This window comes from Heloderma suspectum, chromosome 2, assembly GCF_057233095.1.
Source record: "Heloderma suspectum isolate Gila_16-S chromosome 2, 16-S_ref, whole genome shotgun sequence".
Classification (NCBI taxonomy): Eukaryota; Metazoa; Chordata; class Lepidosauria; order Squamata; family Helodermatidae; genus Heloderma; species Heloderma suspectum.
In genome coordinates, this window is record NC_139459.1 from 384,945,856 (window position 1) to 384,973,157 (window position 27,302).

The 27,302-nt window shown below is 47.1% G+C and overlaps 1 protein-coding gene across 1 annotated transcript; it reads left to right on the forward strand.

Annotated features, from left to right (window-relative positions):
• The first annotated feature begins 101 nt into the window (after positions 1-101).
• LOC146356403 (vomeronasal type-2 receptor 26-like) lies at positions 102-27,101 on the forward strand. Its single transcript, XM_084830092.1, has 6 exons — positions 102-142; positions 355-559; positions 19,911-20,037; positions 21,839-22,715; positions 22,884-22,951; positions 27,007-27,101. The coding sequence occupies exons 1-6, from the start codon at positions 102-104 to the stop codon at positions 27,099-27,101; spliced, it is 1,413 nt and encodes a 470-aa protein (XP_084686218.1).
• Positions 27,102-27,302: the final 201 nt, after the last annotated feature.

A 27,302-nucleotide genomic window follows, 5' to 3' on the forward strand; every position in this document is an offset into this window, starting at 1 on the left:
GTTAAAAGTAACCCAGTCGAAGTTTAGCTATTGCTCAGAAAGGAAGTGTCTAGTTGTTCGATTTAACAAAATAATGTTTCTATATTACACCAATTACTAACATGACTAGACATCAAACGCTTACTGGTAGCAGTAACCAGAGGTGAACTAGCAGTCTAGCCATGCCTCATGCTGTTGGCTACAGACTCAGATTCAAAGAGTGCTTATCAATGGTATCTTCTCAAACTGCAGAGAGGTAATGGGCAGGGTACCACAGGGCTCAGTCCTGGACTCAGTGCTCTTCAACATTTGTATGACAGTGAAACTCCTGACAGTGAAAACCATTGTTATTTGTGGAAGTCCATTTGTGTTCAGGGTGCAAGGCTCCATTTACCATCTGATGAGCACTTTGTGGTCAGATGAGACTCCAAGCTATGGCCAGCTGTACATTCTTGACACTGAGGAGGCCACGATGGCTCTCCTCAATCAAGCAGAGGACAGCACAACGGGCTGCTCCTTGCTGGAGTCACTCACTAACCTTCTACTCAATGTCTACCCATACGCTACTGAGTACCAGCATGTCAGTGAAGTCCCTGAGCACGAGAACACGGCTGCACTTGCTGCTGGGCATGCACCTATGGATGCATCGCTGTGCTTCCATCATGACCACAGAATGATGAACACTATGGCTCACTCTGGATGCAGTAATGTTCCAGGGGTCTCTTGAATTGCTTCTGTGTGGATTAGCTCAGATGGCTTTCCTCTGGCTCATCTTTGTTTGGTAGTGTACCCTAAGTGTTGAGAGTGCTGCAAGATCTCCTGTAAGGAGAGTTGTGGTGACCCTTTGGTTTACCCTTTGCTTCACTTTCACGGTGAGGCTGGATGGGGTCCTGGCATGGCGCATGTTGCAGCCAGGCAAACCAAGTTGGCATCTCTCTGCCTACACCTCTCTTCTGCCATGGACTGTCCTGTGCTGCCAAAACACAGTTGTGCTCATTGGCAAACACCACAATTGAGGTGGCCAGTGGACCATCAGAAGGATGTTGCAGTGGCCACCCTTGAGCTGACACCAAGAACATTGTATTTCAGGACATTTTGTAAAGATAAAAGATGGAACACTTGGAATGTTTCACTAGACACAGGTAGTTAACTTGAACCTTTCAATCAATTTCATTTTTTTTCTCCTCGGAATGCGTTTAGAAGTTTAACGCGTTTAACTACCTTGTGGAATCTGATTTACTAAGTCCCAAACAAGATGATGCACCATTCAGAGGAGCTCACTGGTAGTACTAATAGAGGGAGACAATTGAGATGCATGGTGGCCACCCTTCATTCTTTGAGCACTGGTAATCCCGGTTTATCCAGCAAGAGAGGTGCAACTGGGAGGGTTGGCAAAGGGAGCAGGGCTGGAAAACTCCCGCAAGGGGTGTGAACATTCATGTGCATCAGGGATGGGGAAGATGTGGCCCTCCTGATGTTCTCGGACGGCAACTCCCATCATTTTTCCCCATGGGCTAGGCCATCAGGGCTGCTGAACGTGAAGTCCACTGCTATCTGGTGGGCTACACGTTCCCAAACACTGGTATACATCCTAAGAGATTTTCTTGATCTTTGCTCTTTGTGTGAGTTTTTCGAATACAGGCCAGGCCAGGCTCACCATTCCCCCTTGCCAACCAGAAGATGGAGCTGCCTGTGTGACTTCTCACAAACATGTCTTTCTCCAGTTCTACAGCTCCCCTCGAGGCACTCAGAGAATCCATGAAATTGCAGCTGTGAACCTCCCCCTGATCATTATCAAAAACATAGTGATCTATTCTGAGCCTTGCCAGAGCTCAAGAGAGGTTTTGCTTTCTGTTTTCCTTGGAGACCAATGATGTAAACATCAGAATGAAAGGCAGCTCCAGGAATCCTCTTGCACCATGCCTGAAAAGATTGGTGCATAAAAAATCTCCTGAGCTCCTGAGAGCCTGGGCTCAGATTTAGGACAGGCTGAGATGACTATGCATGCCTGTGATACAGTTTAGTACACTGCCTCCCTCTGCTGCCTCCGGCTCAGAATTTGATGTCCTTGCAAAGACACTGCAGCCTCGATCTTGCAGGACTTTTCTCACGTCTTCTGATTAGCTGGGTGTGGAGGTGAAAGGAACAGTGGAGGTGAAAGGAACAGAAAGGAGGAGCAGCAGGAGGGAGGGAGACCCAGAATGATGTCCTTGCTGATGCTGTTGTTGCTCCTGCTTCCTTATGCGGCTGGGCAACTGCAGGAGATGGACTGCTTGACCACTCTGAACAAAGAGCAAGAGTTAGGGTCCTATTATTACCGGCCAGGAGACTACCTCATCAGCGGAGTCCTGTCTTCACATTATTTCATGTGCAACAAACCATACATTTTCTCTGAGTCCCCTTTAACCAGGGTTGTGAAGTAAGTGATGCTCAAGATCTAATGCTTCCAAACCCGCACTCCGGTTGTCCCCATTTATGGGAGATTGTCCATTTTTTCTGGTATCTCTGGTCATCCCTGATAAATCACTCTCCTGACCTTTGCCACTCTGTACTTTTTGAAGAAGTATTCGGAGCTTCATTAAAGGGAAGGCACCATTTAGTTCAATACGCTCACATATGACTGGATCGATGGCGTTCCCCTGCATTGTTTCAGCCAAAAGAACGAGCAGCCTCTTTGCTTTCAAATTTTGTGCTAAGACACAGGCTGGAGCTGGGGAGGTTCTTTCTTGGGAGTGGTCCAAATGCAGATGTCCACACAGAGGTTCCCTCTCCAGAATAATTGCAGGGAAATAGTTGTGGCCCTTTCTTAAGGCTGAGCACCTTTGTCCCTTATCGACGACAGAACTTGAAAGTAAATCATACTGCATTCTGTGGAATTTACTTCTGAATAAGAAAGGGGTATGTGTGTGTATGTGTGTGTGTAATGAGCGTTAGACCCATTCAAGATAAAATACAAGACATAAAAACCAGACACAGGGATACAATGTCTTCAGTTTAGCTAATACAATCCCCTGAGTGCTTAGTTGCATTGCTATTACAAAATAATTAGCCACCTCTTTGTTGAGATATCTGACTTTTCCCAAAGCAGTGAATGACCAATCTTTCCTCAGAATGCCCTGGGAAGTTCGTCAGCAGAGGATACAGCATATGGCCTCTCAAATCAGAATAAAAATTACAATGAAAGAGTCCTTGGGTCAGAGTTGCAGGGACTCCTGCCTCACACAGACAGGATCTGCTCTGGAATGGAGTTTCCCAAAACCTCCTCTGAAATGCTTCTGCTGGTCAAAGATTAAGTCCAGCATGAATGAATGCTTGATGGCCCTGTTTATTCTGAAGAGACATGAAAGAAGTGGGTGAACTGGGCAGAATCCCAGAGGGTCACTGCGGAACAGGTTCTGCTGGGCAGGAGTGTAGTTCCTGTCATTCAGTATCATCAGGTCTCTGAATCAAGACTTCAGAAGCCTGTGGTTGCTCCTGCGTTAGAAGAGATTCAAGCCAAACCCCAGTTGAGTTTGTTTTGTGTTTTGTGCATAGATTCCCTATAATGGAGAAAAGGCTTATGGGATGGCAATGAACCAAAGCCCTTGGTCATCTTTTTGGTGATCTGTTCATTTAGGTTATTAGAAATAGGAGAATTAAGTATCTCCATAATGTGTCTCCAAATTTTGTCCATCCAGATCTGGAGTGGCTTGTGTGGAAATTCGTTTTTATTTGAATGCCGGCTTAAAATGGGGAAGAAACCTCGAAATGCCTTATAGTTTTCTGTGGCATAGTATATTCTGCACCTTCTTCCTTATGAAAGATGACAGACTGTTTTCCAAGAGATGCTGTACAAACAGGAGAAATGATCCTCCAAAGTACCCATGTAACTCAAGTGGGGAAAAAAACCAGACAAAATCTGTCAAACTGCTGGAGCTGACCTCAGGGTCTGGGCAAGTGAATATGGGAGGAGATGATCCTTCAGGTAGCAAGGGAGGATGCCAGGGGGGGCAGATTGAGCATTCAGGGGCACCAGACTCAGCTGAGGGGCTGTGTTTTTGAATATACTGTCTGCAGTGAGCTAAGGTGGCAAAAGCAAGTGTCCATAAGCCCCCTTTCAAGGTTCTACAGGTTGTGTGAGTACTAACTGGAAAAATGGTGATCCTTCTAGAAGCGTTAAAGAATGCTTCGTTTTCAGTTTCCACTTTGATGTGATTTCCAGTGAGTAAAATGAGTGGGACCCAGCTTTTCTTTGAGGCAACGTTCCCGAGCACTTAACACAAATGCCGTAAACATTATAAGCACTATGTAGGTAATAATGAAATAATTGTTATTTTTATTTATGCATACTGAAAGAGCATGGATAAGAGGGCACTGTTAAGCTATGACTCCCCCTTCGCCATATTACTCACTTCTAAGTCTCTAGGGGTGATATTCAGTAACAAAAGTTGCAAAGCTAAAAGAGAATTGATTTAATTTTAAAGATAATTTGAGGGAAAGCAGAGTGTGAAGCTGAACTCAAACCAGAAGTAAAATATCTTGAAACACTTAGAACTATAAAGGCAGGAAGAAGCAGACCTTATAAGTCATTATAAGGACTTCGTAGGTAATAATAAAATAATTGGTCTCTTTGTTTCCTTTTTCTCTTTATACTGCTGTTTCTCTCCCAGTAGTTCACCAATAGACCTGGAAATTTCATGGCATGGAACTGCAACACTTCTTCTGGAACCTGTAAATCTCAAAAAAATTGGTGAAACCGTTCTGAATGATACCACACCACTATTATGATGTTATGATCTTGGGGAAAGGAGACAGTGAAGCTGAACTCAAACCAGATGTAAAATCTGATTCAGCCCCTTTTTTAGTAATAAAAGAATTGTTATTTTTATTTATGTCTACTGAAATGGCATGGATAAGAGGGCACTGTTAATCTCTGGCTCCCCCTCCTTATACCTGCATATAAGTTAAAAGGGGCTATTTTTTTTAAAAAAAATCCACCATTCCCAACACATAAGGAATAGGAAAGCATCAATCTTTTAGACTTTAAAGAAGGTTTTTCTTTTTCCACAAACTCTGATCCAAAAAAGGTAGCTGAAACATACTCTCCAAGTCACTTTGGACAGACAGAGGGGTTTGCTGGTTTGTTTGCTTGCTTTTTGTTTCTCTTCATGCTGCTGTTTCTCTTACAATAGTTCACCAATAGACTTGGAAATTTCATGGCATGTAAATGCAACACTTCTTCTGGAACCTGTAAATTTCAAAAACATTGGTGAAACCGTTCTGAATGATACCACACCGCTATTATGATGTTACATGATAGAATGATTGTTTTTACTGATAAGCCTTAACAAAAGGTGTGTGTGTGTGTGTGTGTGTGTGTGTGAGAGAGAGAGAGAGATCATCTATCTAAATATACACAGACAGACAGACAGACAGACAGACAGACAGCTAGATCCTTCATCCTTGAAATCTGCCAACATCCCTTCTCAAGGAGTGGGGTACAAATATACCCACCTTTTCTTTTAGCAGGTAAATGGATTCTCAATTACTTTGCAACACAGGTATGTTTGCTGCCCGTATGGACAGCTAAAGCATTATGTGATGATGGCTCTTCTGAGATTAAAATTGTAAGAAAAGGATATAGGGATATGAAGGAAGGAAAGGTTTTTTTCATTCAGTGGAGAATGACAGCAAGAGGTATTGCATTTAGTTTTCATTTATTTATTGCTTTCCAGTTTCCAAACGACAAAGCACTGGCACATCCTGTCCTTCATGTTTGCCATTCAGGAGATCAACCAGAACCCCAGGCTCTTACCCAACATCACCCTGGGCTACAACATCTACAAGTCCTTCTTCGATGGAAGAGCCACCTCCTACGCCATGCTGCAGCTCCTTGCTGGGGGCGAAAGCAACATTCCACATTACAGCTGCGGGAGGAAGAATCACTTGCTGGCCGTCCTTGAAGGGGCTGAATCAGACCTCTCCCTCCACATTTCATCCATGTCAAGCATCTACAAAATCCCACAGGTGTGAATTGGCAGGGGACAGGTTCAGCCCTCACTCTTCAGTGCTTACAATAGAATCATAGAATCATAGAATAGTAGGGTTGGAAGGGGCCTACAAGGCCATCGAGTCCAACCCCCTGCTCAATGCAGGAATCCAAGTCAGAGCATCCCTGACAAATGGCTGTCCAGCCTCGTCTTAAAGGCCTCCAGTGTGGGAGAGCCCACCACCTCCCCAGGTAATTGGTTCCATTGCCGTATTGCTCTGACACTCAGGAAGTTTTTCCTGATGTTCAGTCGGAATCTGGCTTCCTGTAACTTGAGCCCATTATTCCGTGTCCTGCACTCTGGGATGATCAAGAAGAGATCCTGGCCTTCTTCTCTGTGACAACCTTTCAAGTACTTGAAGAGCGCTATCATATCTCCCCTCAGTCTTCTCTTCTCAAGGCTAAACATGCCCAGTTCTTTCAGTCTCTCTTCATAGGGCTTTGTTTCCAGTCCCCTGATCATCTTTGTTGCCCTCCTTTGAACCCTCTCCAGCTTGTCTGCATCCTTCTTAAAGTGTGGTGCCCAGAACTGGACACAGTACTCCAGATGAGGCCTAACCAGTGCTGAGTAGAGGGGAACTAGTACTTCCCGGGATTGGGAAGCGATGCTTCTATGAATGCAGCCCAAAATAGCATTTGCCTTTTTTGCAGCCACATCACATTGTTGGCTCATATTCAGCTTGTGATCGACGACAATTCCAAGATCCTTCTCGCTCGTAGTGTGGTTGAGCCACGTATCCCCCATCTTGTAACTGTGCATTTGGTTTCTTTTTCCTAGGTGCAGAACTTGGCATTTGTCCCTATTAAATGTCATTCTGTTGTTTTCTGCCCAGCACTCCAGTCTATCCAGATCACTTTGAATTTTGTTTCTGTCTTCCAAAGTATTAGCTATCCCTCCCAATTTTGTGTCATCTGCAAATTTGATCAGCATTCCCTGCACCTCCTCCTCCAAGTCATTAATAAAAATATTGAAGAGCACTGGGCCCAGGACTGAGCCCTGCGGTACCCCACTCGTTACCTCTCCCCAGCTTGAGAAGGTCCCATTGATAAGCACTCTTTGAGTCCGATTCTGTAGCCAACTGTGGATCCACCGGATCGTTGTTTCATCTAGCCCACTTCGAGCTAGTTTGCTCATCAGGATATCATGGGGCACTTTGTCGAAAGCTTTGCTGAAGTCGAGGTATATGATGTCTACAGCATTCCCACGGTCTACAAGGGAGGTGACTTGATCAAAAAATGAGATCAGATTTGTCTGGCAGGACTTGTTTTTGACAAATCCATGTTGGCTTCGAGTAATCACTGCATTGTTGTCAAGGTGCTTCCAGATGGATTGCTTTATGATCTGCTCCAGAATTTTCCCAGGGATTGATGTCAGACTGACTGGTCTGTAGTTCCCAGGTTCCTCCTTTTTACCCTTTTTGAAGATAGGGACAACGTTAGCCCTCCTCCAGTCATCTGGCACTTCCCCGGTCCTCCATGATTTCTCAAAGAGAATAGACAGCGGTTCTGAGAGCTCTTCTGCCAGTTCCTTTATGACTCTAGGATGCAGTTCATCTGGCCCTGGAGATTTGAACTCATTCAAAGTAATGAGGTGTTCCTCATTACTTGACCAGTAATGGTCAAGTAATGAGGCTTGTGCCTCCTGGTCATAAGGTTTGTCTCGAGTGTGTGTTGGAGGTGAGTCGTGGCAGTGGTGGAGCTCTGGGATGGGAGACTGGGCATCCCTGGGGGTAGGGATGGCAGGAGACCACGGAAGCTGTACTGGACAGCTTTCTATGTGATCCCCAGCCCAGTTCCTGCCCCCTCCCGATGCCTTACATTGATGTGTGAAAAACTCCATCTAACGCAAAGTGCAGCACGGAGGGAATCCCCTTCTCTCAGCTGGTTCTGCCCTGCATTGGATCAGAGGTTGCTTCTGACTTCAGCAGATGTCTGAGGGCCCATCCATCTGTATAGGATTGCACCTTGAATCATGTCTCGAATGGCTCTCCTATGCAGATGTCGCAGAAAACAGTAGTGGCTGACAAGAACGAGAACCCTCCCCAGCAGTTTTTGCAGCCCCCACATGACCACTGCCATGATTCTGCCCCAGAAGGTATGCTGTCCCCCATCTCTCTGTTGAAGGCACAGCCTTCATGTTTTTATTTCTGTAGTTATTTCTGTGGTTATTTCTGTAGTTATTTATTTACATTTATATTTCACTCCACATTTAGAGAGATTCTGGAGTGGTGAACAATAAAAGTTGAAAGATAAGATAAAAGAGTAACACTCCATGTTAAAAATTATTTTATAAAAAAAGAGAGGGGGGAAAGAAACATAATCACAATACAATTGTGGCTGGTCAGCCAAGGATGGTATCCTGAAATAAAGATGATTTCAGGGAACCGCACCATGTTCGTGCCTGCCTGACCTCCAGAGGCAGGGAGTTCCAGAGAAAGGGGGCCAACACACTGAAGGCTCTTCTCTGGGTGGACTCCAATCAGGCCATAAGTCCATGGGGAACCACCAGGACATGCCCCCCCCGATGAGCTGAGTCATCAGGCAGGTTGGAAAGGGAGAAGGTGCTCTTGCAGGTATTCTGGTCCCAAGCTGCTTAGTTCTTTGGACACTAATGAAAAAAATGCTTAAATCTGACCTGGCATCAAATAGGCAGGTAGAGCAGTTCCCTCAACAAAGGGGTAGCATGCTGAAGAGGGTCAGGTCCCAACATTAGCTGAGCTCCTGAATTCTGAACTGTTCCAAATCTCCTCATGACCACTGCCAGTGATTTCATACAGATGTTGAGCAATATTGGGGACAAGTTGGTGCTCTGTGGAACCCTGTAGCTCACTTGCCAAGCGGTCAAGGAATGGACACCCAACATTACTCTCTCAAATCAGCCCTGTAGGTCAGACTGAAACTGATGTAACACAGTTCTTCCAATGCCTTTCCCACAGAGTCGATCCAGCACGAAACCATGGTCCAGGTTAGGGATTTCAGAGAATTCCGCCAGGGATCTCGGTGAGGCTGAATGCCAGTGCATTTGGCCCCCAGAACACCGTGGCAGAACGGGCTGCCCCCCTGCCCCCCAGCCCCCCCACAGATACCCTGAGGACAAGACTTACCTGGGGCGGATGTTCTGGGCAGCGGCGGCTCCGGAGGCGGCTTCGGCAGCAGCGGCGGCTCCGTAGGCGGCTTCGGCGGCAGCAGCTGCTGCAGCTGGTCTTCCGACCGGCTGCCACAACCGCCATTTGCAGTCTGGAGGTTGTTTTTTTACAGGGACGTGATAGGCTACGTAAAGATTTACGTAGCCTATCATGGCTGGGTAAAAAAAGAAAATGCATATGCAAATGGCGGCGGCTATGGCCGCCACGATTTGCCTTCCTTATTTTTCGCCACAAATGAAGCTTGAGATATTTTTGCCCTCCCCCTCCACATATATCACGTCATAGTGAAAGGCATTGAGCTAGATACTATTTATTTATTTATGTATTTATTTATATATTTATTTATTTATTTATTTATTTATTACATTTATATCCTGCCTTTTTTCCTCTTCAAGGAACCCAAGCCGGGTTACATAATCCTCCTTCCATTTTAGCCAAAAATATTTGACCTTCATCCACAAAACAAACTGATACTAAGCTACCGCCTCTTACTTTTCTTTGCTCCCTAGATCAGTTATGGCATTGTTACGCCAGTTGATAATGACAAAACTCAGTTCCCTTTTGTCTACCGCATGGCCCCAAAGGAAGAAACCCAGTACCCTGGGATCGTCCAGCTGCTCCTGTTTTTCCAATGGACGTGGGTCGGTCTCTTTGCTCCAGACACTGAGAATGGGGAGAGGTTCCTGGGTGCCTTGACACCCCTGATGATCAGCAGTGGGATTTGTGTCGCTTTCTCAAAAAGGCTACCACGAAATATCTTACTTCAAATATTCCAGATTGACCTTTCTTTCTTGGGAAAAGAAGTGAAGGTCATTGTTTACTATGCGGACTCCCACTATGGGTGTTTTCCATTGATGTTCATACAAAGCAGACTTGAAAAGAAACCGACTGGGGCAAAACTCTGGATCACACCAGCTTTTCAGGACATGGACTTCAACATGTCTCAGAAACCTTATTACTTCCATTTCCTCCATGGTTCTTTGTCCTTCATAATGAAGACTAGAATAATGACAAAATATGACCACTATGAGCCAGTCTCCTCTTCTCTGGAACTGTTTTGGGATGAAACCTTTGAGTGTTTCAGTTCAATGCATATTTTGTCCATGAAAATTTGGACAGGTTGCAGAGAGAAAGAGCAACAGGTGACACTGCCCCAGGAGAAGATCGAGAGAGCCCTGTCTCAGGACAGCTACGTTACTTATAGCAGCATCCAAGCTGTGGCCCATGCCTTACATGCTTCATATTCATCCCGACCAAAGCGCATGTTGATGGTGGGTGAAGGAGAAAGGCAGGAACGTCAAAGGCTGCAGCCCTGGCAGGTATTCCCTTTTCCTTTGGCAACACCTCCATAAAGACTTATGATGAAGATCACGAAAGATGGGTTAGAGCACATAATTGTTCCTCCTGCATGGCAGTGCGGGCAGCCAGTAGACCCTGTTTTCTGCCACCGTCACATGCTCAAGTAGCTTCCCTCCTCCAAAGATCCCTTACAAATGAAGCCCCAGACCCATCGAGAAGCAGTTGTTGTTTTGTGAAGCACCGTGAGGATACAATTTCTTGACTTAATGTTTTTGTTGTGGAAGATCCAGTGGGATCCATTTCTGTTATCGTGGTCGTATGAAGTCCACAGCATGCAGCAACTTGCCTGATTGCATGTCCTCCTAATAAAAGGTGGGTGCAGCCTGTGGTAAATGGGGATGTCACAAGGACCACCTTCATCTGGGAGGCCAGTTCTCACCACATGCACCCCAACCGCTCTCACTATCTCCTCCTTGCAAGGAGGAGATGGCAAGTGTGGCTGGGGCATATACAGCACTGAGGCCTAATCTTGCCCTGTCAGCTGTCGAGGAAGCCCTTAACAGCTGGCATGGTCTGGATGAGGCCTCAGCACCCCAGCCTCTCTAATCATCTCCTCCTTGAGAGGAGGTGATGGCTTGCGTGTTGGGCCCTTGTGTGCTGAGGACTCCAGCAGTTAAGAGCTTTTTTGGAGGGAGCAGCTCACTTGCAAGGCATGTTGGGAGGCTGGGGGGGGGGGCTCTTGGAGCTCCACTATGCCTTGGACAAAGGTCAGTCCATCCATCCCGAGTGGTTAATGCATCCTGATGTGAGGGGGTAGTGCCTGGTGTTCGTAAGGGAGCAGTCACGTGACCATTTGTTTTGAAACATTGTCCGGACTCGATGATTTTGGATAAGGCTGTACACATCTTTGGACTGAATCCCGAATAATGAAGAAAAGTGGGCTGCTTCAGAGGTGCCTCGCTGTGATCCGAAGTCGATCGGAATAGCACCAAGGTGCCCGGAAGCGAAGCAGCTCATCACCAAGGCTCCTCAGTCCCCCAGCCTCTCTAGCCATCTCCTCCTTGCAAAGAGACAATGGCTTGCATGCTGGGCCCATGTGTGCTGAGGACTCCAGCACTTAGGCCCTTTTGGAGGGGGGGGGTCAGCTCACTTGGCTGACCTTGCGAGGCAAGCTGGGAGCCATGGGGGGGGGGGCTGTTGGAGCCAAGGCTCTTGGGTCCCACTTGGATCTTCACAGGAATTCTGATGCCTTCTGAAGCACAGACAGTCTGTCTCCAAAATGTAGCAACTTAGGGTTGGAGGAGAATTTCTCCCCGAAACTTCGGGGGGCCGAGCGCCAACGTGTTCGGCCCCCCGAACAAGTTTCGGGGAGAAATCCTCCGCACCCCCCCGCCCCCCGCACCCCCCCCGTGATGGGACTTACCTTCGCCGAATGTCCCTCCCGGCGGCGGGTCCGGCTGGCGGTTCGGCGGGTGTTCGAGCGGGGCAGGAGCGGCAGCCAATCTTTCGACCGGCTGCCGCCGCCGCCATTGCAATGAAAGAAAAAAAAAACAACGCCCCCTGATAGGCTACGTGATGATTCACGTAGCCTATCATGGCTAGATTTGCAAAGTCAGCTGTGATAGGCTACGTCAATCGTCACGTAGCCTATCAGGGGGTGTTTTTTTTTTAAAAAAAAAACTTCCGATTTCGCGCCGGGCTAGGCGTGAAGCCTCCTCCCCAGCCTGAATTTCGGCCAGGCCGAGGCGGGAAGCCTCCCCCCCCAGCCTGAACTTCGTGGGGGGACCAGCGAAGCGCCTCCCCCCCACCGCGAACGTCCTTCGAGGACAGGTAAGTGACTTTCGTCCACCCCTAAGCAACTTGTAAGAGATATGGGAGGGGGAGAGGAGGGGGAGGTGGGAGGGGGAAATGGTGAGCTTTGGCGAATGGCAGCTCTAGTTGCCAAATGTGGGCTGAGTGTAACCCAGCAGTCTCCAATCAGTGATAGTCATGGAGTGGCGGGGGGGGGGCAATATTGGAGTGGATAAATTGGAGAGATCAGCCTGCTTTCATTTCATTTCAGTGTGTGTGTGTGTGTGTGTGTGTGTGTGTGTGTCAGAGGTGGGGGGGAGAGAGAGAGATGATTAGGTGGTGGTTTGGGTTTATGACATGTTGTTAGGGAGATTTGTCTATATCTATATGGTGTGTGTGTGCTTGTACTTTCTTCTGCCTTCCCAATCCAACTATTCTTTTTCGTTTTTTCTTTCTTTCAGTTGTAGATCCTTGATTTAAAAACCAAACCCTTGAAAAGTACGGAGTTTCAGTTTCCCTCTTTCTGTGCCTGGTTCTTTGTCTCTCCCCTCCCCCTTCTCTAATAGGTTTTACACTTCATTCTTTTCTTGACTCTTTATTTTAAAAAGGAAAAATACAATAACAACTACTTTCCTTTGCCTTCCATTACCTCTTTCATTCACTTCCACCCCACCATTCTCAATTCTCAACCATTTCGTTGCCCTTACTTTCATTCTGTCTAGATTTTATACACACACACACACACACACACACACACTACTCTCCTGTCCTTGTTCTTGGCTCCCTCCAACTTCCGTGTCTGTACTCAACCGTAGTGTGACCATTTGTTTTTAAACATTGTCTGGACTCTATGGTTTTGGAGAAGGCTGTGCACATCTTCGGACTGAGTCCTGAATAATGAAGCAAAGTGGGCTGCTTTGGAGGTGCCTCGCCGTCCTCCGAAGTGGGTCGGAATAGTGCCGAGGTGGCCCGAAGCGAAGCAGCTTATTGCCAAGGCTCCTCAGTCCCACTTGGATCTCCGGAGGCATTCTTATGCATTCTCAAGTGGAGACAGTCTGTCTCCAAAAACTAGTAACTTGCAAAAGATATGGGAGAGGGAGAAGAGGGGGAGGCAGAAGGGGAAATGATGAGCCTTGGCGAATGGCAACTCTAATTGCCAAATGAGGGCAGAGTGTAACCCAGCAGTCTCCAGTCAATGACAGTGGTGGCGGAGGGGGGGGCAGTATTGGAGTGGATACATTGGAGAGATCAGCCTGCTTTTATTTCAGCGTGTGTGTGTGAGAGTGTGTGTGTGTGTGTGAGAGAGAGAGAGAGAGAGAGAGAGAGAGCACTGATTAGGTGGTGGTTTGGGTTTACGACGTGTTGTTTGGGACATTTGGCTAAATCCATATGGTGTGTCTGTGCTTGTACTTTCTTCTTCCTTCCCAATCCAACTATTCTTTTTCATTTTTTTCTTTCTTTCAATTGTAGTTCCTTGATTTAAAAAAAAAAAAAAACTTGAAAAATATGGAATACGGAGTTTCAGTTTCCCTCTTTCTAGGCCCGGTCCTTTGTCTTTCCTCTCCCCCTTCTCTAATAGTGGGGAGCTTCATTCTTTTCTTGATTGTTTATTTTAAAAAGGAAAAAAAACAACAATAAAAATAACATTCCTTTTCCTTCCCTTTCCTCTTTCTTTAACTTCCACCCCACCCTTCTCAGTTCTCAATCTTTTGTTTGCCCTTACTTTCATTCTGTCTACATTTTTTACACACACACACACATACACACTACTCTCCTGTCCTTTTTCTTGGCTCTCCTCCACCCACCCCCACACTCCTCCATTCCTTTATTCCTTTCTTCTTTTCCCATTTTTGATCACATTTCCCTTAAACAATAACAAAAACAACAACAGTTAAAAACCCTGCTGTCTTCTGTTATCCTCCCTCCTTGATTGTAGGCAGTCCAGCATTTGCTTTCCTTTTCATCTCCCCCTCTCTGTTTGTGTGCTTGTGTTGTTCACAAGTAAACAGCCTGTGCCAAAGCACTATACAGTCCACATTTCCAAAAAAAAAGTGTAAAGCACTACAACCATTAACATCTATTACTTGAATAATTCAAAACTGCACTGTGTTGCAAAGCAAGCAAGCCCAATATGAGGCATCTTTGGAGTCTTGTTGGCAGGGGCAGAGGTGGACGAGGTGTGGCTGGGATTCTCAGCACTGGCAGGCAGTCAGGCCCTCCCCCAGTCCAGATAGCGTGTGCTGGTGTAGTGGGGCAGCTGAATGCGGAAGCAAGTTGCAGTGCTCAGAGGTCCCTGCTTGATGTGGCACTTCCAAGAAAGCTACAGCAGAGATCAGGGACAGTGACCTCCTCCACTCCAACAACTAACTTCTCGGATTATTATCCCTTCTGAGTTTGGTTTGTATTTCTGAGAAAAGCACATTGTAGCAGTGCCTAGCACAACAACTACTTTGCCAGACTGTCTGAAATTTGGCAGGTGGAATCCCCTCAATGGGGGATGCCAGGTTCCCAGATTCCATGTGTTTAGCATGAAAACTCTAAACCTGACAGCCATTTCTATTTTTCAATGCCAGTCAATGAGAAAATGTCATATCAGAATGATTTGGATATCCAAATCTCGCTTGGGATTGGGATCTGAAGAGAAATGAATGAATCAGCTTGAAGCAAAGCAGAGCTGCTTCAGAAGGTCCAAAATCGCATACAAACCATGGTGGGAGCATGTTCAGAGCTAGGGATGTCAGAGAATTCCACCACGGATTCGGGAAGGATGAATGCCAGCACATTTGGCCCCCCGAAATCAGTGGCGGAACGGTCTGCCTCCCCCCACCCCGGGACGAGACTTACCTGGGGCAGATCTTCCTGGCGGCAGCGGCTCTGGCGTCAGCTCCGGTGGCGGCGGCCAGTCTTCCGACCGGCTGCCACCGCCATTTCCACTTAAAAAAAAAAAAAAGACATGATAGGCTACGTAAAGATTTATGTAGCCTATCACGGCTAAGTTTAAAAAAACACCGTGATAGGCTACGTAAATCTTTACGTAGCCTATCACGTCTGACATTTTTTTTTAAAAAAAAAAACCGCCCGTACGTCGAGCACATTCGCACAAGGTAAGTCCCATCCCGGGGGGGTCAGGGGGGGCAGACTGTTTCTCCACCAATTTCGGGGGGCCGAATGCGCTGGCATTCGGCCTGCCCAAGATTCGTGGAGAAATTCTCTGACATCCCTATTTATTCTATTATTCTACCACCAACCCCTGTATCCTTCTGGGCCTTCTACACTGGTGTTGGAGGTACTGCACTCCAGTTCTTCTGATACATGCAACGGTGGTTTCAGAAATTAAGATTTGGTGATCATTCTTTGATCTCTTGAGCTGTGGCATCCCAGAGGATATATGACCTTTTCCACCAATGTTATTTTCATTTTGGTAACCATCACCTCTCCATTGTTATCTGGCTATCTTCTTGATGTGTTTTGTGAGCATCCCATCTTCAGTGGCATGAAAGGACTCCTGGCTTATTAACAATGGGGAATGTGGTTTCCCCACCACACACACACACAAACACACGACATGCTAAGCCACCAAAGTTAGCAGACATTCCTTAAGCATTATGGCTAAGCATGATCACTGAACATGTCTGGTACCTTCATTATGAGTAGGAATGTGCAGGGATTGTTTTAAAATCTCTGCATGTAATCAGGCATCTTTAGTTCTGCCATCAGTTCATTGATGGGATGCACTTTTTTGATTGAGAATTTTGGTCATTTTCAAAGGCGCAGTTTGTACTAATGTGCACTAGGGATGTACGAAAGTTCCACCACAGATCTCGGGGAGGCCAAATGCCAGCACATTCGGCCCCCTAAAATCAGTGGCGGAACAGCCCCCCGCCCCACACCCCCCACGGGACGGGACTCACCTTAGACAGATCTTCCTGGTGGCGGCGGCTCCTGCAGCAGCTCCAGTGGCGGTTCGGCCGCGGTGGATGCGGCAGCCGGTCTTCCGACCGGCTGCTACCGCCACCATTTCCAGGTAAAAAAAACAAAACAAAACAAAAGAAGTGATAGGCTACATAAAGATTTACGTAGCCTATCATGGATAGATTTTTTAAAAAAACACTGTAATAGGCTACGTAAATGTTTACGTAGCCTATCACGGCTGATTTAAAACAAAAATGTGCATACTCAAATGGTGGCGCCCATAGGCGCCACCATTTGCGTTCCTTATTTTGGCATGTCTTAATCTACATAAACATTTACCTAGACTAAGAAAACGAAAATACGGTGAACGCAAATAGCGTAGCATCTACGCCGTCATTTACGTCCCTGCTAGCCAGCGGCCGGATGTCCGGCGGCTGGCGGAGCCAGCCGGTGGCTCCGCAGAATCCCTGCAGAGTGGAGCCAGCCGGCCAGGGTTCTGGGGGGGAAGAATGGAGTGCCTCCCTCCCCAGCCAGGATTCTGGGGAGAGGGACGGAACACCTCCCCCCCAGCATCAGCATAATCCCTGGAAAGGTAAGTACCTTGCGTACATCCCTAACGTGCACTTGCACCTCCTCTCCACCCAATGTAAAAAAACAGATGTTCTGTAAGTTTCCTAATCTGTGTGAAAAGCCATCTGTTAAATATGAACCCTTTTGAATTTATTGCGGATTATTCTGACAACTCTGGTTGTGATTGTGAACAGCCAAAGAATGGCATTCTGAGCCCAGAGGGGATGTGCACTGAACATGGAAGATCACATCTCAAAGTGATGAGGCCTAAGTTATGGACTACATTTTCATGATTTCTAAATCCAGGCCATTTTCTCTGTCATTCTAGCTTCACACTTTCTTGAGAGAAATCCAGTTTTCTAATACCTCCATGAGCAGATTGTATCTGGATAAGACTGGGGAACTGGCAGCTGACTTTGATATTATGAATTGGGTGATGTTTCCTAATGAGTCTCGTGCTGGAGTGAATGTTGGGAGTGTGAAGAGACAGGCATCTCGAGAGATGAAACTCACCATTAACCAGGAAGCCATTGTTTGGCCCAGATATTTTAATGAGGTAGGGGAAAGGATTCGTGTCCAATTATTGTCTTGTGACTTCTGTTAAGCTCTAATAATATCTGCCCTTTGTTGTGTGTGTCCCCCTACTCCCCAGCTACTTAACATGTGTTAGACCACATGTCTATCCAGTCAGTTATTCGGTACCCCAATTCATACTGAGTTCAAGGGTCAACGTAGGTAGCTGCCTCCAAAAATATGGGGTCATCTAACTGAGTATTGTTGACACTGACTGGTAACAGCTCTCCAGGGTTTCAGGCCAGAGGTATTCCAGCCTTACCAGAAGATGCCAGGGATTGAACCTGGGACCTTGTGCATGTAAATCAGGTCCTCTACTGCTGAGTTATGGCCCCACTATGGGTAGAATTGGATTGAGGTAAAAGAGGTGGTATGGATTCTAAGTGCAGCGACAAGGGGGAGACTATAAGAACTAACACAACGCCCAGTTGGGGCAGTACACTTTGGAGCCAGAGCCAAGGTGACATTTGGGAGGAGATGCCCATCCTCCCCATATGTTCTGTGGAGCAATACTTTATAACGTGAAAGCATTGTGGTTCAGGGTTCTCCTCTGCAGGTTGCCACACTGACAACCCTGAGTTTTCCAGGAAAAACAAAGGGTTGGAGCACAATAATGCCCACCCCTTCAGACACATCTCATGCAGTTCTAGGAAGGGTGGGTGAATTAGGGATGTACGAAAATCACTTACCTTTCGGGGATTATGCTGATGGTGCGGGGGGAGGCGTTCCGTCCCTCCCCCAAGAATCCTCACTGGGGTTGGAGGCGCTCCTTCCCCCCCCCCCGGAATCCTGGCCGGCCAGCTGTTCTCCGCAGCGATTCTGTGGAGCCGCCGGCCGGCTCCGCCAGCAGCCGGATATACGGGTGCTGGCGGACAACTGGGGCAGGGCAGAGAGACAGCACCACATTTGCTTTGAAAGAGCTTCTTTGGCTCACACTCAGCTTCAGAATGCAGATTAAGGTGCTGATACATTTGAAGCCCCCCAGGGTCAGGGTAGCAAAAATTAGGGCTGTGCACACTCCAACCAACTTAATACAGACATCAATTTAGAGGACTCGAATTGGCCCGAACCCGCCTCAATCTCCCCTGAAACTGGGTTGTCCCACTTCTCCAGATCTGAAGCAACATATAGAGACCCAAAGCAGAATGGGAAAACCCCCGCTGAGAGTGACCCCACACACACATTGTTGTTGGCACCCCCACAGAAACCCACTCCTGACCTGCATCTGTCGGGAGTGCTCGCACCCATTGGCCTCTGCAAGGGAGTCATCTTTTATTTATTTTTTAAAATGGTATTTCTTCTTACTGGAAGAAGAAGAATCACCATTTTGAAAGGAAATGCAACTCCCTCCAAGAGAGTGATGGCTGCATGTGATCCCCTGGAGACCAGGTCAGGAGTGAGGGGCTCACACAGCAGGGTGGGGTTGCTGTCCACATAGGGCTGAAGCACCCCAAAGCTCTTCAGAGTGATCCAACCCATATTGGAGTGCTTCGGCCTGATCCTGACCTGCCTGCTCCAGAACTGCACCACTTTGGACCAAAGCACCCAGACATGCTGGGGATTCCGGGTTCAGACTGAAGTGGTTAACAGCCCTCACAAAAATGGCATCTTGCGCATGACTCTGGGATATGTTGTCTTAGAGCATCTGATGAGGCCTCCTCCAAGTGGCATGACCAGCTGTGATTCGGCTGGTGCCAACTGGCAGGAAAGAACAAAACACACATTTTGTTGTGTGGCAATGTCTCTGCAGATGTTGGTCTGCCATGAGTCTCAAGCAGGAGGTTCTTTCTGTTTCAAGAGGCCTTTTTATTATTTGAAAGGGATTTTCATGTGGCCATCCTTTTGTGTTGAATTGTTGTTTTTTACACAATTCTTTTATTCATGTAATTCAATGTATTCTGTGGTTTGGTAGAGTGGAGGCTGGTGGCTCTGATTTCAGTGGGGTTGTGGATCCATTCTGGGTTTGAGTCAGAACCATCCAGGACTATAAAAGAGTTATCAAAGGTGCTGAACTTGGTTAGGGGATATAAAACAATCATGTACCCCGCTAACTGTCTCTAAATCTACCAGGTAGCCCCCGCTTTTTAAAATGCCTTTCCATCTCCAGCTGTGCCATGAGGCCTCTGATCCTTTGCCTTCTGCCTTGCCACTGAAGATCAAAAAAGAGAAGAGGAAAGACCTTTTCAATGGCGGTGCCTGTCCTCCCACAAATAGCTCATCTCCCTCCCTCTATTGTTCACTGTTATTGCATGCACATGTTTTGAAGCTTGTTCTTTTACTGCTGTTGCTTGAAATTTCTGATATTCTAGGATTGTCTTTTAGTTTATTTCATTGTCATACGTTTCCCCGTCAGTTTTTATATTGGCTTGAGCACGTGTATAGTATAGGTAGTATATACATTTTGAAACAGACAAACCAAAAACTTCCATGAGATGTTGTGATGCATAAACAGTGCTTCCCTGAAACAAGGACCTGGGATCACTTCGCTATTTCACTTAGGGGCACAAGTGGTAGAAACCCTGTTGAGTCTTGCCTATATTGAAGGACTCATTTCCATAGGCACACATATTCATAACACTGTTTTCCTTCATGCTCCTTCTCTTTGCTGCTAGACCGTGCCTCATTCCAGATGCACTGAGAGCTGTCACCCTGGATATGCCAAGGAGGTCCAAGAAGGAGAGCCACCATGCTGCTATGCTTGCGCTCCATGTGCGGAAGGAACCATCTCCATTCAGGAAGGTAGGCAAGATCAGATGGGAGTTCACTTGCATAATAGCACAACTATTTGAATACGCCAAATAGTCTCCACAGCCCTATTTTAATTCTCTCTTCTTTTCTTTAAACCCCTTGAGCAAAACATTCCATGAGTATGTAAGAGAAGAAGGCTTCATGAACGACTGTTGCTCCTAGTGTAAAACATCATGGGAATTTCTTATGTTCATGGGCCATTCACTACTGCTCAGCCTAAAATACCTCATGATGCCATTCCAGTACATAGCGTGATTTTAATGAAGGCTTGTTCCATTCGACTGAATGCTAGGTTTATTTTTTATTAGCGTTAGGGCTTATTGTTTTATATTTTGTTAGGGTTAGGCCTTATCGAGGCGGGTTCAGGCTTATTTCTGCACTTCTTCTACAATGTTTGATTCTTCTGGTCCATACATCTTTGTTATCATTGTTCTGATGTGCAGGCACAAAAGCATTTTAATTAACCCATTAAATATTCATACATCTTTGGAACAGATGCTAAAGACATTTTTGAACTCTGACCCCTACTCGACTTTAGGTTGTTGTTGTTTTTTAACCACCATTAATCCCATAAAGTGAGTGGAAAGAAAAGACCATGGGAGTGAATCTCTGGGATGCAAAGCAGGGGGAATGCTTAGTGCACACTGTTCCTGGTACAAATCATGTCCACTACAAAGAACCGCACTGCTTTTTCCATGATTGGGGCAGGGCAGTATGTACAGACATGGTGGGTCTTTCTCCACTGTATGCAGAGAATTGTCTGCACCATGCTGCGATCCTGTGGCAGGCAAGCAGGGGGTCCCTGGCACAAAAGGGGACATGAAAACAGTTCAACCCCCACTTTCTGGTGATCAGAGCACTCCCCTGCCCAAAGTTGATTCAGTCTTCTGTTTTTTTAAACCTCTTTAGTAAAACTTGATTAAAAAATATGAAAGCTTTACGGAAGTTTCCTTTTATCTTTATGAAGATAAAACCAGGATAACCTCACAGAGACTCCCTTACCTTGAAAAATTTTGGGATAAATACCCTCACTTTTCCATATTTAAACCAGGTAGGAGGCTGTGTTTATTCCAAGTCAGCCCATCAGTCCATCTAGCCCACTCTTCTCTCTTCTTCCATGACTGACAACCACTCTGTAATGCCCCACAGAGACAGCTTTCCTCTCCCTGCTCTACTAAGGTCCTCACTTGGTGATGAGGCCATAGACTGAAACATCTGGTCACAAAACAGGTCCTCTGTGAGGGAACATTTCTCTCTCTCCCTGCCCAACTGCACATTTTTTTCTGGCAATACAGTTTATGTGAATCCTGCTGAACTCACTCTCCGTCTTCTCAGATGCCGATAGGGATGTACGAAAGTCACTTACCTTTTTGAAGTGGTGATTCACGGTGGGGGGGAGGTGCTCCACAACTCCTCCCGAAATCCTAACCCGGCCAGGTCCGCTCTGCGGCAACTCCGCAGAGCTGGTGGCTGGGTGCATTTGCAGGCGTGTTGATCCTGTGGATGCAAATGGCGGCAGTTACGGCAGCCGCCATTTGCGTTCCTGTTGTTTTGCTGTGATAGGCTACGTAAATACTTATGTAGCTTATCACGGCCTCTGCAGGGATGCAAACGGCATATGTAGCCGCCATTCACAAAGCAGCATGGATGGCACCAGGTAAGTCCTCCATTTCGCATGCCTTTCGTGTGGTAGGGGGGTGGAGGGCTTTGTTCCGCCACTGATTTTGTGGGGCCGAATGCCCTGACATTTGGCCTCACTGGGATCCCTGGTGGAATTCTCTGACATCCCTAGATGCCGACCATTGCATCAAGTGTCCAGAAGATCAGCATCCAAACAATGACCGAGATCAATGTGTCCCCAAGGAGATAACCTTCCTCACCTACGAAGAACCTTTGGGGATTGTCCTGATTTCCTTTGCTCTATTCTTGTCCTTATCCACGGGCTTCGTATTAGGAATCTTCATTACATACCAAGAAACTCCAATAATCAAGGCCAACAACCGAGACCTGTCCTACATTCTCCTCATCTTCATCATGCTTTCCTTCTTGTCCTCTTTCCTGTTCATGGGGCGGCCAAGGAAAGTGACTTGCCTTCTCCGACAAATGGCCTTCAGCATCATCTTCTCAGTTGCCGTTTCTTCGGTGTTGGCCAAAACCATCACAGTGGTCTTGGCTTTCCTGGCCACAAAACCAGGAAACCAAGTGAAGAGATGGCTGGGGAAGAGTCTTGCAAACTCCATAGTAACTTCTTGTTCCAGTGTCCAAGTTGTCATCTGCACCATCTGGCTGGGGATCTCTCCACCCTTCCCTGACTCTGACATGCACTCTCAGCCTGGAGATATCATCCTGCAATGCAATGAGGGATCTGTCGTCTTCTTTTATACTGCCCTTGGTTACATGGGCTTCCTGGCTGCCATCTGCTTCACAGTGGCTTTCCTAGCCAGGAAGCTGCCTGGGGCTTTCAATGAAGCCAAACTGATCACCTTCAGCATGCTGGTCTTCTGCAGTGTTTGGCTGTCCTTTGTGCCCTCCTACCTGAGCACCAAGGGGAAATACATGGTGGCCGTGCAGGTCTTCTCGATCTTGGCCTCCAGTGCTGGGTTGTTGGGCTGCATCTTTCTTCCCAAGTGCTACATTATTGTGCTGAGACCTGATCTGAATACGAAGGAGTATATCATGTTCAAAACAAACTAGGGTTTCTGATCCATAGAAGCAAAGTTATGGAAGAATATTTGGTGTAAGTTTGGAGGAGATACTAGTTTGTTGAGATCATAGTTAACAGAGCCTTTTGATGTGCTTATAGCTTCCATTGCACAGTTCCTGTGTTTCTGCTACAGGAGACAGGGGAAGCTGAGCCTTGGGGCTGTCACTCTGCCAGTGACCGCCATCCGCATCTGCGGTAGTGGTGAGGCTGGAACTATACCATACCCACATTGTCTAAATCATGCATCTGGTGAAGGTGTGGCCCTTAACAGCTGCAGTGTACCAGCATTTTGCAGCTTGAGCGCACATGGAAAACCCTGAATTAGGGGTGGACGAAAGTCACTTACCTGTCATCGAAGCTAGTTCGCAGTGGGGGGGAGGCGCTTTGCTGCTCCCCCCGCGAAGTTCAGGCTGGGGGGGGAGGCTTCCCATCTCGCCCGGCCGAAATTCAGGCCGGGGGGGAGGCTTCCCACCTCGCCTAGCCGCGAACTCCAAAGTTAAAAAAAAAACAAAAACGCCCCCATGATAGGCTACGTGACGATTATTTTCGCCGTAGTCTACGTAAATCTTGAAATAGACTACAGTGACCAAATAAGGAATGGGAATGGCGGCTCCCTATGGGGCCCGCCATTATCCGTACGCGCTTTTTTTTTTTTTTTAATGTCACCCGTGATAGGCTACGTGACGATTTACGTAGCCTATCATGGCTGACTTTGCAAATCTAGCCGTTATAGGCTACGTTAATCGTCACGTAGCCTATCACAGGGGCGTTTTTGTTTCTTTTTCTTTCATTGGAATGGCGGCGGCGGCAGCCGGTCGAAAGACCGGCTGCCGCTCCCGCCCCGCACGAACACCCGCTGAACCGCCGGCCGGACCCGCCGCCGGGAGGGACATTCGGGAGAGGTAAGTCCCGTCCCGGGGGGGGGTACGGGGGGCAGGGGGGTGCGGAGAATTTCTCCCCGAAACTTGTTCGGGGGGCCGAACACATTGGCGCTTGGCCCCCTGAAGTTTCAGGTAAAAATTCTCCGCCATCCCTACCCTGAATGCACGATGTTAAATGTATTTTTCTTTGTTTGTTAATGGCATGAGTGTATTGTAATTGTAATTACTCTGCTTGCTATGACGGTTTCATGCACTTGTTGTCATTAGGGATTATTCTCAAAGAATGCAGGATTTTAATTCGGTACTTTCATTTCCTTGCTTGTCATTGTCATCTATGGTCATCACACATTTACTGCACAGAAATGATGTTTCTGACAGGAGGGAATTGTATTTCAGGAAGGGTACAGATTCCCAAACTGAGAGATATTTGATATGGATAGTCTTATGCTCATGCTTAATGCTCATGGTCAGGTTCCAGTGGCACAAAGGCTATGCAGTTCAGAGCAGCATCAAGAACAGGGCTGAAGTTGGGTACTAGCTTTCCAGTTCTGCTGTGCCCCAAAATGGGATTTATTCTGTCCCATGCCATATGCAATATATGTTCCATGTAATATATATGAGGCTGGACAACCACCTGTCAGGGATGTTTTGACTTGGATACCCGCATTGAGCAGGGGGTTAGACTCGATGGTCTTTGAGGCCCCCTTCAACCCTACTGTTCTCTGATTCCATGACCTCCATGACTGGGAGACTGCTCTCTTCAAGATCCGCAGCAATTTTCTCCAGTCCAAAGCACTGGCTTTGTGTAACACTCTGTGACATATTAAGTCATATAACTTCCCAACATACACTGAAAGATCAAGAGGGAGGAGTATGCACACCAACCTAAGGTTTGGGCCATATGAAATCAACCACATGACATCCACTGATGCAACCAGGACAGTGTCCTCAACAATACATCCCAGACATCCAAGACATCCAATGTGGCCCAACATGTCTTTTTGATTCAAGACACTGCCTTGGGCCCTACTGAATAACTGGCAATGAGTGTCTTGTCCAATGCTTCACTTTGAAATAAGATGCTGTGAATCATATGCCTCCCTGCCAATAACTGCTGAGAGAGACAAAGACAGAGACAGAGACAGAGACAGAGACAGAGACAGAGACAGAGACAGAGAGAGATGAATCAGGAACTGTAGTGTGCAGCCCAAACTAAATTGGGGTCAACGCAAATTAACACTACAGCTCTAGGAGTGTTTCGTTTTTCTGACTCCTTGTCATCAGGAGGAGAGATGTCCTAATGTGTAAGAGTTGTTTGAAAGTGGGACACGTGGTCCTGAGATGTATTTAAGCAAAGGCAACCCAAAGATCTCCCCTCCCCCATGCCAGACCGCACTTCCATACCACCTGCTTTGTGCTGGATAGTAAGAACAACCCCACATGCTTCTAGACACCACTGGGTGATAGAGAGTGTGTTGATGAAACAAGCATAAGTTGATGAATGCTTGTTTTGTTCACCCCCTTGCTGTCCTGTAGCTTGATCAGTTCCTTTTTCCAGCCCCAGCCCTTCCTATTCCTTCTCCCTCTTCTGCCTCTGCAACAAGAAAGCAAGGAACCATATCATATGCTTTCACTTCCTTCCACTCACACCCAGCTTTAGAGGGTCCTTGTAGTTAAACATTGTTATAGCCTTCTCTGATCATGTGTATAAAAGCATTAATAAAGTGAGAGCAATCCTAAGACTACCAGACAGTGTCCAGAGGACCATTGGATTTCTCTGTTTCTGGGGATGGAGTTCAGAGCCACGGCCCAGATACCGTGGTCTCTGCTCCCTCCCTCACCACCTCGTAGTCAGTGTGGTTCTCTTGATGCCTTCTGCTTCTCCATGGTCACAAATGGAGTACAGAGAGGGTGAAAGGGGGAGGTCGTAGGGATGAGGAGTGGAGGAGACCATGGAATCCTGTTTACGAGGCTTCCTATGTACTGCACAGCATCACTGTCCTGTTGCACTCCCTGGCTAGATGCCTGAAATTGCATGTCTAGCTGAACGCTGGACAGATTGGGCACAGAGGAGAGGATCTGCACAGGACAGCAGATAGTCTTATGTCACTTTTAGTAAGTTCCGTGACTTGGCTTTGTGCTGCTATGGTCTAAAGATTAGCGCAGGAAATGCTATTCATTCATTTATCTACTTGCAAATTCTTGCTTTCGAACTGCTAGGTTGGCAGAAGCTGGGACTGAAGATGGGAGCTCACTCCGTCATGCAGCACTCGGGTTTCGCACTGCTGTCCTGCCGACCTTCCAGTCTGCAGTTCAGCGTCTTAACCACTAAGCCACCGTGGCCCCAAAGAAACATAACCTATCGCAAATTGGAGTGAAATGAAATATGAACAATAAAGAATCTCTGTCCACTTTTCTAAACAGAGGTGCAGGCAAAAGTACAATATGCCAGCAACCTACGGCCGACAAACAAATCATGAAGGGATCAGGAGTAGGGATGGGCAGAACCCCTATCTTTTGTTCCAGGGGCTTCTGTGTGTGGGGGGGAAGGCTATACATCCCTTCCCTCGGAATTCTCGCCAGCTGCCAGCAACTCTGCTCCACAGCGACTCCGCGGAGTCTCCGGCTGGCTCTGAAGCACCAGTGATATGGCCACCATTGCTGTGCTGTATTGCTGGTTCATGCTGACTCCAGACACAAATGGTGCCCACTACTCCATTTGCAGCCATAAAGCTCTTAGATTAAGCGAAATGCAGCTGTAAATGGAGTCAGGAGTCAGCCTCAGCCAGCGATATGGCACTGCAATGGCGGCCTCATTGCTGGTGCTCCGGAGCCGACAGCAGGGAGGATCCGGCCGGGGAGGATTCCGCGAGGAGGCAGAGGTAAGGGATCCTTTCCGCCACAGACTCTGGAGGTGGGATTCTTTTGAATCTGCCCTCATTGGAGTCCATGGCAGAGTTCTCTGACATCCCTAATTAAGAGACGCTAATTAAGATGAGCCTCCAAGCTCCAGCCAGCTGTACATCCTTGACACCAATGAGGCCACTATGGCTCGCCTCAAGTGAGCAGAGAACAGCCCACTGGGCTGCACCTTGCTGGAGTTACTAACCTGCTACTCAATGTTTACCCATGAGCTACTGAGTACCGGCATAACAATGAAGTCCTTGAGCACAAGAACTCTGCTGCACTTGCGATACTTATGGACGTATCATTGTTCTTCCATCGCAAAGGCAGAATGATGAAGTTTATAGCTCAGTCTGGAAGCTCTAATGTTTCCCATGTCTCTGAAATTGCTTCTGTGTTGTTCGCTTGGATGGCTTTCCTCTGGCTGACGGTTGTCTGCCTACACCTCTCTTCTGCCATGGACAACTCTAGGTTGCCACGAGTCGCATGCGCAAAAGAATCAAGTGATTGATGAACCAGAACAAGGACGTTACAGTGGCATGCCTGGAGTCAACACCAAGAGCTAACCTTAAACCTATATTTACATTTCATTTTTCTCTGCAATCTGTGTTTGTAACTAACCATTTAGTTGAATATAATTTACTTCTTCCCAAACAAGATGATGCATGGTTCCAATGAGCTCACTGGAAGTACTAATAGGGGGAGATTCTTCTAGGGATGTATGAAAGTCGCTTACCATTTCGTGGATCTGCCTCGCAGTGGGGGGG